This window comes from Platalea leucorodia (genome assembly GCF_965183815.1).
Source record: "Platalea leucorodia genome assembly, chromosome: 24".
Lineage (NCBI taxonomy): Eukaryota > Metazoa > Chordata > Aves > Pelecaniformes > Threskiornithidae > Platalea > Platalea leucorodia.
In genome coordinates this window covers 3,171,989-3,187,726 of record NC_138846.1, presented here as the reverse complement: position 1 = coordinate 3,187,726, position 15,738 = coordinate 3,171,989, and the positions used below count along the sequence as shown (strand labels likewise).

At 61.2% G+C, this 15,738-nt stretch overlaps 1 protein-coding gene across 1 annotated transcript; it reads right to left on the bottom strand.

The window, feature by feature from the left end:
- Positions 1-1,408: 1,408 nt before the first annotated feature.
- On the bottom strand, positions 1,409-15,194 carry TUFT1 (tuftelin 1; the record flags this gene model as incomplete). The annotated part of the gene is made up of 13 exons (XM_082332840.1): positions 1,409-1,534; positions 1,871-1,971; positions 2,785-2,868; positions 3,362-3,467; positions 4,089-4,183; positions 4,963-5,091; positions 6,619-6,732; positions 7,351-7,422; positions 7,781-7,861; positions 9,763-9,849; positions 10,277-10,381; positions 10,663-10,737; positions 15,135-15,194. The coding sequence occupies 13 exons, from the start codon at positions 15,192-15,194 to the stop codon at positions 1,480-1,482; spliced, it is 1,164 nt and encodes a 387-aa protein (XP_082188966.1). The 3' UTR covers positions 1,409-1,479.
- Positions 15,195-15,738: the final 544 nt, after the last annotated feature.

Here is a 15,738-nt window from a genome sequence, read left to right as displayed (position 1 = left end):
GCCGCAGCCGGGGCCCTGGCGGCGGGTGGCACAGGCACCGCGTGGAGCGGGAGCACCGGGGGGCACCGCAATGCCGCAGGCTCCGGCCTGGAGCCCAGCTCACGGCCCGGGAGCGGGGCTGCTGCAGGGCTGCGTGCCGAAGCCCTCGGAGATGTGCTGTGGGGACGGCAGCGGTGGGGGAGCCGCATCTCAACCTGAGCCCGGCCGCCTTCCCCCCAGGCGCTGGGACAGGCTGCATGGAGAGGGCATTAATGCGCATTTAATTCCACTCCAGACGCAGCCAGCTGAGCCCACGGCATTCACGGGTGCTGAAGGCACGGGACACAGCACAGGGAGGGGGATGTTGGGCAGTTTGACGCACCAGCAATGAAAAAAAAAGAGAAAAGAAGGTGCCCACAGGCACGGCCAGAAGCAGGGAGCCCAGGCAGTGCGGCCCCAAGCACCGCATCCACCCCCCATCCCCGTACCCTTCCCCTGTCCACAGCTATTCACTCGACTACGGGCGAAGGGATTAAGGCACATGTGGTTTTGTATTAACATGGGCAGTACAAATGCGAACGACTTCCCTCTAGTCGTACCCAAGCTCCTTTCCCGAGCACGGGCGCGCACAAGACAGGTAGCAACTGGCAAGCCCAGAGGACGCTGCTTGGTATTTTCCAGTTCAACCATGGGACAGGCAGTCCTCAGCTGCGCTCCCGTGGAGGCGGACAGCAGCGATCGTGCCTGTCACCACATCATTGGAAGACACCAATAATTTATTGAAATAAATACAGGTAACAAACCAAACAGCCTCTGGGTTTAAACACTACACGTACGTCGGGTACAATTTCTCTACGCTCTTGGGAAAAGCATGGTGATACACTGATTTTTGGCCACGTGAGCCTTTGCCAAGTCCGGAGCAGCCAGATATGTGCTGGAGATCGGAGGTGGAGGCTCCCAACTTGTCAGGATTTGGGCTTTCTTGTAGGAAGGAGTCCAGTTTCAGGAGGATTTCTTTCTTTGTAAGAGTGAATTTTTTTTTTTTTTTAAACCGAAAAAGGTTAGACCCCAAGTCCACGTTGGCAAGCTGCAAGCTGAAGTGGGGGCTCTGTTCGGACGAGGCCCTTCAGAAGCAAAGGCTGCTCTCGCAGAGCAACCCCGGCAAACCCAGGACTGACCAGGGAAAGCGAGCCTGGCTCTCCAGCCAGAGAGCCGCCGCGTCCGCGCTGGCGCCGGCTGGTCCCAGCCTCCAAACTGGCATCCGTGCGACCTTGGGACCCAGTGGGGACAGCGATGCGGATGCTTCGCAAACCTCCTTCCTCTGCCAGGACCGCCCCGCTACGTCTGTCCTCGGCTGCCACAGTTCTCCAGGGCACAGCCCTCCGCCGACAGCTCCGGGGAGACTCCGGGAGCACAGAGGCCAGAGGATGGCAGTCAAGCAGGGAAATCCAGTCAACGATAACAAGGGGAGAGTCTTCAGCTCGGACCGGCCCTCGAAACTCATGTTTCCACTACTCGAATGAGAGGCAGCGGCTTGGGGCCCGTCACCCTTTTGCTGCAAGAGAGAAAGGATTTGTTGAGGCAGACGAACTGGACGGGGCTGGAGGGGGAAAACCTGCGGGAGAGGTCCTGCCCCAGCCCTGTCCGCGATGGCTCCCCCCAAAAGCGCCCGCGGGCAGGACCTCCGCTCCCCTGAGGGAGGGATGCAGGAACAGCGGCCTCTCTGCAAACAGACAAAAAATACAGCGCGCTTCCAGAAGAACATCCCTGCGTCCAGCATCATCTCCCAGCCTGCAGCTCCCGCTGCCCCAGACGAGGGCCTGCCGATGAAGCCCCTGAGCAGCCAGGCCGGCTCCCCCGCCTCGCGGGAGGGTACGGGCGCCCCACGTACCTGCTCACGTACTCCGACTTCGAGCGCACTCTGGAGCTGTGGCCGCCCCGACTGACTTGCTTCTCGATCAAGTGCTCTATGCGGTCGTGCATCTCCAGGTTCTGCAAGAGACGGAGCCACGGTTAGCGACGGGCAGCGGGGAACAGGCGGGCTGCGGGCACGCCGATCGTGTGCCGAGGAATGCTCCAGTATAATCGCTTGCAACGGGGCAGCTTTTCCTTGAGGGAAATAAAATCCAGCCCTACACAGGGACTGCTCGCCAAAGGAGAGCCGGCATGGTTTGTAAGACCTGCTGAACACCCGACATGGAAACCCACCAGCACACAATCTCTCTCGTTGGATGTTTTCCGCCTGGGTTTGCGGCTGGCTGTGCTCACACACACCGTCCCCATGCAGAAATCAGCAAAATAAGTCACTGAGGAGGGAAGGAACCACTAGAAGTGCCGATGCAGGCTCACATTTTATCCAAAAAAGGAGAGAGGTTTGACATTTGTTACAATCCTAGAGGCCGGAATGCAATTTTAATTTCTGACACGCACGCACTCAGCTGCGGCTCTGTAAGCAAGAAGGGTTTTGCTGCCAGAGAAATGTGCTTGATGAGATTATTTTGGACTCGGCTTGAGCTCACAGCTGCTCCAGCAACTCCGGCTGCGTTGGAAACCATCACGCCAGCTCCGAGAGCCAGCACGGCCCTCGGGGCTGCGGAGGGCACGTTTTCCTAGGCGAAGCAGGGGTGGGTGCAAGGGAAGGGCTTTGGTGCTGGCCGCTCTGCCCAGAGCGAAGCTCATCGCTGCGAGGGAGCCCAGCCGCCACCCGCGGGCGTGCAAAGCCGGTCACGCCGGGAGGTTTCAACGAGAGGGTCTGAGCTCAGAGCGGACCTCGTGCACCCCAGAAACGGCCCCGCTAAGACGCACCTCAGCCTCCAAGTAAGCGACTCTCTCCTTGAGCTCCTGGATCACGGCATCTTTGGCCTGAATCACCGTTTTGGAGTTCTGGAGCTGCAAGAGAAAAGTTCACAGCGACTGAAAATCCCTCTCGTGTACGGCTGGGCTGGAGGAACGTCTAGGAAGGAGGGCAGCTTAGCCAGCCTCCCTCCTGCCTGTGAACACCCACAACATTAACTCCAAGCTCTGCATAAAAGCAATCAAAAAAAGCCTCAAGTTAAGTCTGAGAATTAAGCCCCAGGTGAAGGAGCCTCTGCTCACACAGCTTGAGATTTAACTCCTTCACAGGCCAGGCAGCACTCCCCTTGCACTGCTTTTATCGCTGCCCCGGCCCAGGGCAGCTCGCGCCCCAGCTCAGTCCCCGCTGCAGCACAGGGCTCCGGGCTGCCTGTGGACTTGTGTCCCTTTGGTTTGCAAAGGGACTCGGCCCCACAAACCAGCAATTCTTCGCTTCCAACCAGCTGAAGAGTTTGAGGGGTTTTTTTCCCCTCCTTTCTCACTTTGTCGGTCCCCTCCGAGCCACGCTCTCCCCTATCCGTCCTCCCACCTGCTCGATCATCTGGCGGACTTTGCGTTGCTGGCTTTTCAGCATGTCGTCCAGATGGTGTATCTTCTCCCGCAGCATGGCCACCTCCTTCTCCAGCTGGGCTGACCTGGGAAAAGACGACAAGAGTCCAGGAGCAAGGGAGCACCCACCCAGCGATGCCCAGAGCAGCTTTTATCAGCCAGCTCTCCTCTACAGCCACACAGGTCTTGAAATATTTTGACTAGACGAGGTAAGGAGAGGCAGAGACAAAACCTATTCAAGCAGGAGCCACAAAGACTAGCAACCACAGGCTGCAGGGACACAGGAACATCAGGAAGAGTCAGGCCACAAACAAGGCCTTCCAGAAACAAGCAAGCCATTGCCAATTAGCCCCTGGAGCAGAAGGATGCCGGCTGGGTGGAACAAATCCAACGTTACGGGGAGAATCGGCTGTTCCGGAGGCTCCCCAAACAGGGCAGGACCTGCCCCAAGCTCCCAGCCCGCAGCGAGGCCGCTAGAGGTCTCCGGGCAGCCCGGCTCCGGAGCTCCGCATCTCTCGGAGCGGGGCAAAACTGCGGGAGGTATTTGGAGATTAGTCAGCTCCTGGGAGTAGGGTGCTGTTTTGCAAGCCAGAGAGCAAGCACGCCCTTCGCAGGAATGTGCAGTCATGCCCCAGCGAGCTGACACCCCGACCCAGCGGCGTGGGCTTGCTCCGGAGTTGGCAGCCTCACCGGAGGCCAAGCCTCACCGGTCTTGTTCGGCGAGCTTGTCACCTTCCACGCTTCTCAGCCTCGCCAGCTCTGCTTCGCCCTCTTTCATCTTCAGCAGCAAACTCCTGTGCTCCTGCGGCAGAGCGAGAGGCTGAGTTACACGCACGGGAACAAGTCGCAACACATGCTCCTTGGCCGCCGCCGCGCAGCAGCGGACTACAAACACCCAGGGAGCCAGGCGGGCTCAGCTCAGCCTCCCCGCTCAATCTGTGGGTTGTTTTCACGAGCATTCAATTTACATGTGAGAGACAGACAGACAGACAGACAAGAGCAGCCGCAGAGATGACCGACAGCAGACGTCCCACTCCTTTACCCCCAGGTTACAGGCAAGGCACCAACCCGTCCCCTTCCCTGCTGTCGGGCCAGGGAAGGCAGTCCCAGATCACTCCGTGCTCATGCTGCACTGTTAGATTTATGACTTTAATGTTATTATGAGCACGCCACAGCTGAAAAAAAAAAATAATCAAGGCTGGAGGTTGTGTTAATGCCCCCATGAGAAGAAGAACCGGGCGGCTGTCTAGACTGTGCGCTCATTTCCAGGATACCTGGAAGAGTTTGCACAGACCGACCAGATCTTCTAGACCTGAGAAATGCAAGTCTAAATCAGCAACAGTCGATTTGCAGCCGTTCCCCGCAGCTGGCTTTGCCCAGTGCTTTTGGGTTAAACCTGGCTGGGAAGTCAAACCCTCTGTACGGTGGGTGGCCTGCAGCCGGTCCAGGACCCGCTGCGGGGTCTGCGCTGAGCACCGCCAAACTCATCCCCACCAGCCCTTCCCATTCCTCCCCACAGCAGAGCAGGACCAGGCAGCTCCGCTCATCCCATCGGCCCCACCACGGCTTCGGGGCCGGTACCTTCTCCATCCCTGCCAGGAGCCGCTGCAGCTCATCCACCTGCACCTCCTTCTCCACCACGCTCCTCTCCGCTCTCCGCAGGGCAGAGCTCGCCTGCTCCGCTTCCTCCTGGTACTGCGAGACCGTCCTCTGCAAACAAGACGGAGACGCCTTTACCCCCGACCCTGCGCGCCCGGACGCCCGAGCCGCCGGAGCCCTTCTCCCCGGCAATGTTTTGAAGCCGCACCGGCGCTCGAAGCCTTGGCAGGCAGATTTTGCTGAAGGCAGCCGGGCGTCTCAGCGAACAGCCCGACGTGCTTCAGAGAGAAGAGGTTCTTCAGAAAGCTCCCCGGCTTCAAAGCACTTCAAAGGAGCGAGCGCCTAAATGCTGTAGCAATAAAGGCTCCTCAAACGCAAGGGCCGAGTTCGTTCTCAGCCACGCGCGCTCTGGGGCTGTTTGCAGGCTCCTCGCAGGCCGCCTGCCCAAGGAACCGGCCTCGGCAGCCAGCCCCAGGCCTGCATCAGCGGCTCAGGAGCCGCGAGGGGACAAGGGTGTCCCCGTGGGTCCCCAGGACAGCTGGAGAGCAGGCTCAGACCACAGGGCAGACCGAGAACGTCTGGGTAGTGCCGGCACGACCAACAACTGCCGCAACACCCATCCCTGCCATCCCCGGGATCTCCATCCGGGCTCAGAGCCCACGGTCAGCATCACAGCCGACCAAAGACCCCAAAACACCGCCGAACCACACGACTTCCCACAGGCAAGGACAGACGGCCTCGGGGCACGTGCCACCGCTGCGGGCAGGCAGATGTCCCCGTGCCGGAGGAAGCGGTCACCACTCAAACCCACTTCCCCAGCGGATGCTGTCCCCCGTCCCGCTGCGGGGACCCCCCCAGGGTTCCCAGGACCAGTTTGGTCTGCGGGACAGGATGCCAGCCGGGATGTCACCGCTGCCACCAGCGCTCGGAGCTGCGGGGTGACGCGGTCAGGCCCAGCCCATCCGGGACATGAGCAGTCACTAGAAGACACACGGAAGGGGACCATTAATCACCAGGGCTGAGGAAGGGAGGGCAGCGAATGTGGCAGCTTCGTCAGCGCCGCTTGGCAGGCGAGGAGACCCGTGCGATGGGTCCGGGTGCCTCCCGGTCAGCTCGCCCCCTCTACGGCCAACAGCCCTGCAGACGAAGAGGCTGAGCTCCAAGAGAGACCACAACGGCCAGCACGGCCGCAGCAGCCCAGCACCGTGGCTGGGAACCACAGACTCGGTGTCCGCTTGACCCGCTGGGACACCCCGGCGGTCCCCGCTCCCCACAAAACACCGCTCTTGCACACCGAGCCTGGCTACAGTCGGAAAGGCTCAGCAGAGTTTGGGGGGACCGCCTTCCGCCCTGGCTGCCGCTTTTATTTTATGTGATTTTTAACCGGGAAAGCATCCGTGTCTTCAGACTCGCGGGGGCCACCAGGGAGGCAGTTTGCTGGGCTCTGGCCAGGTCTGGACTCCCCGGTGTATTTTAACAGCGCGCACTGAGCCCGCTGCTCTACAAGGAGAAGCCAGGCACCCCTGGCAGCCCAAACTCGCGTGCCCATGCAGCTCCTCAGACTTCCAAAAAGAAAAGAAATACCAATATAAAATAAAAATCACACTTTCCCAGCAGAGAAGTGTGCAGCGTAGTCACCTCAAAGGCTTTCTTTTCCAACTGATGGCGCTTTTCAGCCTCCTGCAGCTTTGCGAACAGCCTCTTTGCCGTCTGTCGGATCTTTTCCACGTCTTCACCTGAGCAGTCCTCCTCCTGCGGAGACGGTAACAGGAGAGGATGAGCAGTCGGGAGTTACCAGAGGAGCCCTCCACCCCAACGTGGGCAGCGCTGTTGGTGACAAAGCCTGCAACATCACTTCTCAGCTTGAAAAAATGAAAGGCGCTCCTGTCCTCGCCTCCCACGCTCGAGCGACAGCTTCCAGCCCTCAAGGTAGCGCGCGCAGTACCCCTTGGTTGCCTTCCAAGCCCTGTTTGCTGGATGCCATCCTGATCTGCGCTTGGGCAACCTGAAACCCTGCAACGTGAACCAGGTCCGCAGCAACCCAGCCCGAAACCCCAGCCCAGAGCATCTGCCCCAGCCAGCGGAAAGATGAAGAGCTGGAGAAACATTTACCAGCTTAAGATTCCTGTTACCCCTCCTGCTAAAAAACTCTCGTGTGCAGAGGTTTGAAAACCCATTCTGCACATCTTTCTTGCTCTAACAGAGCTGCACTCTGTTTCTGATCTGACCCTGACAAAAAGACTAGAGCTTGCTGCAGGAGCGCCCGATCGTGTGCCGAACAGGTTCAAAGTCACCTGCTGGGAGGAAGATCCCAAACCAAACCCGCTCTTTCTTCCCACAGCGCTGAAATCCCCCTCTTCAGCTCCATACCTGCTCCTCCCAGGAGTCGGCACGCAGCCGCTCGGGGTACAGCCAGCTCCCGTTCTGCTCTTCCAGCATGACCTACGTAAACGAAGGACAGACGGACAGGGATGTAACGCCGGCCGGCAGAGCCGCTCGCGCGAGAGCGCAGTCGCATGCAGACAGCTAGCTCTGGGGCACCGCAGCAACTCGAAACCGAGGGGCTTTTCTGCAAACGAGCATGCAACGGTGCATTTGGCCGGCCAATGCGTTTTGCTTACTGACTCCTCGTTACGTGCTTGTGTGGGTTCTGACTTTTGCCTGTGAACAGTGCCAACGTGGCTTTCACTCGCCACGAGCGCCTCGATCTTTAAGGCCCCTTCTATCATTTTCCGGACCCGAAGATGACATCTTTTTAATAAGTCAACGTCATTTAACGCCCGAGAAATGCTCCCATTACCTGTGCGTGCTGTTTATCTCCTTGTCTGTTCTCAAGTTTACTACTTAAGTCTTCCCGCAGCTTCTTCAAAGAACTTCTAGCCTGGCAAAGGCAAGTCAATTTAGCTTGATCTGCATGGACAGTGTCACTCAGCCTAACAGAAATCAAACGAAGGCGCGGCGGCCGCTACGATGCCCTGCGCCGATACACAATCGATGGCTTCTCTGCCAGCCTGACCGTCTGGTTTTACTACAGCCCTGCCTGCAAGCAGCACCGTCCCTGGCAGACACGATCCTTGCGAGGCAGCTGTCCCACACCATCACGGGAAGAAAAAAAAATAAAAATTAAAAAAACCAAAAAACCAAGCAACAATCTGGAGACGCTACTGATTTTTCATGCATTAGTCATCGACTTCACCTTTGAAGTGCTGAGAAGACCCTTGCTGTTCCCCAGCTCCCTCTCTGCCATGCTGCAGGACGCCGACAAGTACAGTCTTGACTCGCAGCTACTCGAATTAGTCAGAGCAAGTGAGCCAGAGGAATGATTTACAGGCTTTTACAGCAAACGCTGCCCCAACGCTTTTCAAAGAAAAGCTTTCTCAAAGCATTAACAGCGTGGCTTCATCCCTACCCCTTGATTTTAGATGCCCAAGGCGCTGGGGCGAAGCAGTTTGCCGGAGACCGGGCAGCGGCAGAACAAGGGACAAGGCAAGAGCACGACGTGCGGCTCTCGGGTCGGCAACCGAGCCCTGAACCTGGGGACAGCGATCTGTGACTTTGATCCAGCCGGATCAAGACATCCCTGGGGTTTTTACACCACGACCCAGCGCAGGGCACTTCTCTTGGATGCGGACAGACTGGTACCGCCACCGTGACTTACTGGTTTAGCTTATTCTCTGGTTTTCACATGCAGGATTAAGTCGTACGGCACGGTTATGCTGCTTCAGCTGTTCTGACAGGGCTACACGCAGCCTTTGCGGCCAGACGAGGCCTAAGTCCCGCTCAACTATTGCTAAGAGGCCCTTTTAAAACCCGACTCCTGTTTCCATCCGAGCTGTGGGGAGCTACGGGAAAGCCAAGATCAGAAGAGCTGAAGTCGAAGCCCCAGGAATGGGAAGGATCACGCACAAAAACTGCGGCACCCAGGTGGCTGCGAGATAAGGTCTGGGTGAGCAACACCCCCGGAGCGCTGCCGCCCTGGGCAGGCAGGAGCCAGGCAGGAGCCAGGCAGGTCTGGGTTGCAGGCAGGAGGCAGCGGGAACAGGCTGTTTTCTTTTGGCGGGGGGGAAAAACATGCGTTTTGGCAGAGGAGTCAGAAGGATGACGTACGAGATCTGGAGGCCGCCCTACCAGATCTGCCCCTTGCTGCTCCCTGGGGCCAGCACCCAGCACAGAAACTCCCCCATGAGAGCAAACTCAATTTTTCCCCCCCCACCCTTTTTCTCTTTTTATTTATTTTAGGCCAAGCTGCCCAGACCAGAACATGCATGCAACCGCATCCGTGCCTTGCAACCAGCTCTCCAGAAATAACATCCCCACCAGGAGCAGAGGAAAGGGTTAATCTTCCAAGAGCCGCATCATCCAGTTTACTTTGGGAGATGAGACATACCAAAGAAACTGCCTTTTAACAAGAGGCTCTGGTTGTGCCGCACCCAGGCATGCAGGGGACAGCCTTGGGGGAAAGTCATCACGCAATTCTCTTCAAATTCAGTCCATATAGCAGAGCAATTAGTCAGGCTGAATTAATTTATGGGGCTTGATTAGACTGCTGCCCTGTACGGGCAAGTCAACAAACTGCGGTGTTCAGCTCTGCTGCCAGTTTGCCGGAGCGGTTGGGGCTCAGCCGGGGCTCGAGCGCCGCAGCCGGCGCGGGCATCGCCGCCCGCTCGCGTGAAACCCCGCGGGACGTCCCCGGGGAAGCAGAGCGCCCCGGACCCTCGCCGCAAGCCCCCGCGGGTCCAGGCAGCAGCGTGCAAGCCAGAGCCCCCCGCGGACGTTAACTACCTCTTGAATGTAACGAACTTCACTTTTCAGCTGGTTGACGTGCTCCTCGTGGTTCACGCTGCCCTCGGCCCGCGCCTTGAGATAGACCTGCCCAGGAGAGACGGCGGCAGCGGGTCAGACCGTCCCGACTCCCACCAGCGATGCCAGCAGCACGCCCAGCTCCGCAGGGATGCGGACACTGGATCTCACCGCTTCCTGGACACGTTGTCCGCAGCTTTTCCCTTCGCAGTTAACCTTCCCTGGCGTTTTTTGAAGCCGCTCCTCCTGCTGCGTGACCCCCACCCCGCAGACCCACCGCAGCTGCCCCAGCTTCATGCTGCATCCCCCCAGCGCCGGGGAAGCTCACCGAGCTGGCGCTGCCCACCGGCAGCACCGCACCGAGCCTCCTGCCCGCCCGATCGGGAGCTACGCTGGGGAGCTTTTTGCTGGTGTAGCTTCAGACAAAAGCTTTTCTCCAGCCCCAATTATGAAACAGGACCGCTTTGCAACAGAGCCAGGGAGCCAGGGACCGTACCTTGATGATCTCCTCATCGCCGTCATTGGACTTGATGCACTCGGAGGCCAGGGAGTGACCGTTGCTGGATCTGTTGGCCACCATGGCGAAGGCTTTTCCCACCGGCTGCAAGAGACAGAGGCAGCAGGGCTTTCAGAGAGGCGAGACTGGCTGGAACGGTTCGCCCGGCTCCAGTCAAATGAGCATCATGCACCTTCGCAGAGGAACGCGGTGCCGAGCACAGCCGCGGGAACCGGCACCAAAACGTTTAACAGACCAGGAGGTGAATTTTCTAGTTCACAAAGCATAAAGCAACCGATCCTCCACCAAACGCCCGCTCCCCCCTCCCTAAGTTAACTCACAAATTTGTATTTTCAACTCCAAACCGAGCCGCGGGGGAGACCTACCTTCTGCTTCGCCTGCTCGCGCCTGTCGCCCGGGAGGTCATTCGGCAGAGTCAGCCGCAGCACCTTCACGCTCTCCTAAAACAAGAGGCAGGTTTTAGTTTTAGAATTCCCTGAAAGCCTTTTCGCATCCAGCTCCGGTATGAGCCGAGAGCCGGGTCAGCATCGCTGCCGGCGCGGGTACAAGCTGCCTTCCCCCTCGGTTTGAGCTGCAGCCCGCGAAGTAACGCTGGCATTAAAATGAGTAATAGCGAGCGCACGACAGCTACGTTTATCAAACCCATCAGGGCTTGGAGGAGCTGCGGCCCAGCCAAGGCTGAGGTAATGCAGACGGGCTGGAGAAGCGATTGCCAGGCTCGCTTTCCTGCATGCCCTCCTCTGCCAGGAGTCATGGCCCTCATCGGCTATGGCGGGGCCGACGCACGGCATTCGGTAGCAGCCCCGGAGAAGGGCGAAAGCAGCCGTCCCCAGCCCACACGCCGGGACCTTGCCAGATTCACCCTTCTCCCTGCCCTACCGCGATGGCCACGCACTCCCACGGCTCTGCCTGTCCTCTGCCCGCACAGCCCCGGCCGAGCGGAGCCCGTTTTGGCAGCAGCCAGCAAGACGGGCGGCTGGGCGCTCCCTGGGTTGTGGCCACGGGCATCCCCAGAGGCTCCAGCCAGGACCTGGTTTGCCTTCACCGCTTAACTCCTCACCCAAAGCCTTCCTACCAGTGCCACCCACCAAAGAGGCGTTTCAGCCACGTCCAGCACCGTGCAAAGCTCAGCAAGCTTTCGAGGCGATACCCGGAGCGTATAAAGAGCCCTAAAGCAGCACACGGACACCCAAAACGGTCCGTGGGTTGCTCACTCTCCATCCGCAGCTCGGCACCGCGCACCCACGGCACAGCACAACCCCCCTATCTCGGACAGACCTCACCGGTTCCCGGGCAGCCGTCGCTCATCGTCCTTACTAAAAGTGACCCCAAAAGCAGGAGCTGCTCGGCGCACGACAGCCACAGCAGCGGGCTCGCAGGCGGCAGCACCGCGGAGCCGGGGTAGGTGCCCGCGCAGCGCCAGGCGCCCGCCCCTCGCCACACCTCGGCCACGTCAGCCTCCTGCTCTCCAAAAGCAACATCAAGGTTATTTCTGCCTCCCCGCTTCCAAGCGCTCTCCTCGCCATCCAAGTCTCGACAAGCCATCTGTTTGTTTCCAAAATATTTTGTATACGCTGCTCGCACAACCGCCGGCTCCCTGGGAAACGAGGAGCCCTCCTACAGCTCCCCAGCACACGCCAGACCCCTCCGTTCCCCCGGCAAGACAATTATCCAAGAGGAGCTTCACTTGGGCTCTGCCAGCACCCGGCAGCACCTGGCAGCGCTGATCGTTTGACCAGAGACTTGTCTGCAACTTTCACTCCAGGAAATCTTTTCCTCGGCAAGACCCGAGAAGTTGGCAACTCCACGAGCAGCCGGACGCAGCGTGCTCCGTGCTTTGGGGAAGATGCAAGAAGCGCTCGGGGTTTTACGGCGGGGAACACGGCTCACAGCAGCACCTGCCTGCGAAGCATCGCCTTCGTGCTGCCTAAAGCAAATGGGACGCAGGGCAAGGCCAGGGGTAGGAGCACGGAGCGGCTGGCGACGGCAGGGCAGCAGCCTCGGCACGGCACGGGCCCGGCAGAGCCGCCGGCAGCACGTCAGTGCCTTCACGCGTCCTTACTCGCAGCTTTGTTTACAAGCGGCAGGATTCGCCTTCGCCATCCCCGTCCTGTCAAGCCTGCGTGAGGGTGGGACGCTGCCAAGGAAATCGCTCACCTGGGGAAGATTCGCTGCCATAAGGAACAAGCACCGGCCCATTTCCATCCCCGCAGCCAAAACTACCCGGAGTCGGCACATGGGCACTTTCCGTCCCAGCAGACCCCAAAAAAACCTGCTCCTGGATAAACGCAAACCGGCTGCGGCAGGAAGCGAAGAGCAGCCGGTGCCTTCCCAACCGGCACCGGCGCTACCAAACCTCGGGTCAAACAACCAGGAAACCACCCATGCAAATGCCGGCGGGGGAAGGCTCCGCCGCCTCCGTCCTCCTCCACAGCAGAAGCACGGAGGGGACAGAGGGACGGCAAGACCCAAGATGGACGTTTGAGCGAGGCTCTCTGGACCACCGGGGGAGAAAACCAGCTTTTCCAGCGCGGCGAATGCTTTTCGGGAGGCCGAGGCAGGTGCAGGCGGTGGAAGGCGCAGCCGGTTACAGCAAACCCCTCCCTGCCCAGCTTGTTTGTCTGCAGCAGCCTGGCTGCGGCGAGCTGCGCCTGGCCGGGGCCGGGCGGGCGGAGGGGAGGAGAAGAGGCGCTTAACTTGGCTCCGTCTCACGCACCGCCGGTGCGCCGGTCCCCGGCGACGCTCCCGCACGGTTATTTTTGGGCTTTGCTCTTACCGTCCTGCAGCCAAAGTTTCATCGGCTCCTTGCTGGCGCCAGGGCTGTTTCCAAGATAAAGTGGAGCGACCCCGAGGGATGCCACGGCCGGCAGACGGCAACCTGCACCTCCAGGGTGCCGAATTCGGCTGGGGCAGGAGGAGCGGAGCCGTGGGGACTCCCCTGCCCTGCTCCTTTGCCTCCTGGCTGGCATTAAATCCGCTCTGCCCCCCGTCACAGCCCCGGAGCGGAGGGGGCAGCGGGTTTCAGGGCCCCTCTGTTGTTTTCCGGGGAAGGCAGGAGGGTTTTGCCATGCGGCCAGTGCTGGGAGAACGATGGAGTGCCTTGCACTCGCCTCCTGCTTGGAAAAAACCCCACCTCATAGGGAAAACGCTTCCTTAACGCTCCAGCCGTGCACCCCGAGTCACCCCAGCCCGGCACCGCGTGTTTACTTTTTTACCGTGCTTTCACTACCAGCCTCGGGAACTAACCGCGATCGGCAGGGCTTGGCCAGGTTTGGGTGACGGCTGCAGCAAAGCCCCAGCAGTTGGAAGCTTTTTGGCAGGACGGCCGCGCTCCCGTTCAGCGCCCTTCGAGGAGGCGTTCCCAAAATCCCGGCGACCCCTTGGGTCCAACCACCCGGCAAGAGCCAGGTCCCCTGGCAACGAGGGTGAGCAGTATTGGCCAGGATGACTACGGACGGGCTTTCAGGGATGCTGAAGCCGATTTTCCATCTTTCGGTCTGTTTTTTGTCATCCAGCCCAAAAAACCCCACTTGGGAAAAGCTTGGCTGGAGGGAGAGGCACCGACGCTGCTCCCGGGGAAGAGGGAACCACGCTAATCCCAACCACGTCCCGGGCGGAGGAGAGGCGGCACCGTCCGAGGACCCACAGCCGGTGATCCCGACGCCGGCATTTTGCAACCACAGGGAAGGCGCTCCGTCCGTCCGTCTGTCCCGACTGTTAAATAAGAACAGGCCTGACCTGACCCAGAGGGTATCGCCAAGGATCAGCAGCAAACAGCTCCGGTGTTTGAAGATCACCGGCGTTACAGAGGCGCTTATCACCGTAATAACCCATTAGCCAAACGAGCCCAACTCTGCAATCGCTCCTTATAAGGCCGGGAAGGCTGCGGGGAATTAGGGCTCTGCTCGGGAGACTCAGAGCTGAGTCACCGGCAGGGCTCGGGCCGGGGAGCCGGGCGGCCGCCGGCACGGGGGAAGGCGGCCGAGCAGCAGTGCAGTTCTGCCGCCGCCGGCGCCTTCGAGGGATCCCTCCGTTTGCCAAAACCTGAGCAAAAAGCCAAATCACCAAGAACCGCCATCGGCTTCGCCCCCTTCGCAGGGAAATCGGGGCGCCGCGCCGGCGCGGGGCCGGCTTTGGGGTGCTGCCAGCCCCACCCAGGGCCCGTCCTCGCGGCGATGGCCCGGCTGCTGACGGCGATGGGGAAAACCCAACAATAAGGAAGGGAAAAACGCGAGGCCCTGCTGTAACCGGGAAGCAAGCGCCACAGCAGCCTCGCAGCCGGCCGCTCCCACCGCCACGGCCCCGCGGCGCCCGGGAGCCGCTCGAGGGGCGCGTTACCCAAAAAATCACATTATTCGGGGGTGGCTCGACAACGGCGCGGGACCGTGTGCCGGCCGGGATTCCCGGGAGCCCCCCGTAAGCGTGACGGGGGCCGGTGGGACCCCAACGCCGCCACCGGGGCACCCCTCGCTGGGCTCCGCCGCCCTCGCCCGCCCCAGCGGGGTCCATCCGAGCCCCCGTGGGCCGGCCCAGCGAAGGTCCCGCGGACGGGACGGGGGGACCCCGGGAATCCCACCCCGAGGGGACCCCCGGGCCCGAGAGGGGCCGCAGGGCCCCCGCAGAGCCCCGGCCCCAAACCCCGCTGCCGGGCGAGCCCGGGCGCGGCGGGACAAGCCGGGGCGGCGATGCCGGGCGGCGGGCGGGCACAACCGACGGCGCGTCCCGGCCCCCCCTCCCCGCCGGGGCCCCCCCGCCGGCACCAGCCGCCCCCCCGAAGCCCCGGGGGAAGGAAGGGGCGGCCCCCGCGGGCCGGGGGTCCCGGGGGGCCGGGGCTCACCGGGCTCTCGCCGTGGGGCCGCACGTCCAGCACCGCGCACCAGCCCTGCAGCCCGTTCATGGCCCCGCCGCCGCCGCGCCGCGCGCCGCCGCGCCTTCTATACGGACACGCCCCCGCCGGGCACGCCCCCGCCACGCCCACTCGGGGGACACGCCCCCGAGGCGGCCACGCCCCTCTGTTTTAGCCACGCCCCTCCGCTTGACCACGCCCACGGGGCCCTTGGCATGGCGCGCCGTGCCAACCTGCCAAGGTCGTACCAAAGCCGTGCCAAAGCCGTGCCAAAGCCGTGCCAAAGCCGTGCCAGAGTCGTGCCAAGGTCATGCCAAGGTCGTGCCAAGCCCCACCCGAGCTCTGCCAAACCCTCGCCAAACCGAGCCAGGGCCTGCCCAGCAGCGCCGAGCAGTGGGATGTTGTGCCAAGCCGTGCCAAACCGTGCTGTGGTGCCCCAAACCGTGCCAGGGCCGGTCCCCCCACGCCTGTTTGGCCCCGGGGCACCGGAGGTGCCCCCACCCAGTGCCGCGGGGCCCGGTGGGTGCCGCAGCCGCCTCGCCCGTGCCGGGGGTCGGGGGACCGGGGCAGTCGGGGCGGGTGGCCCTGTGCCATG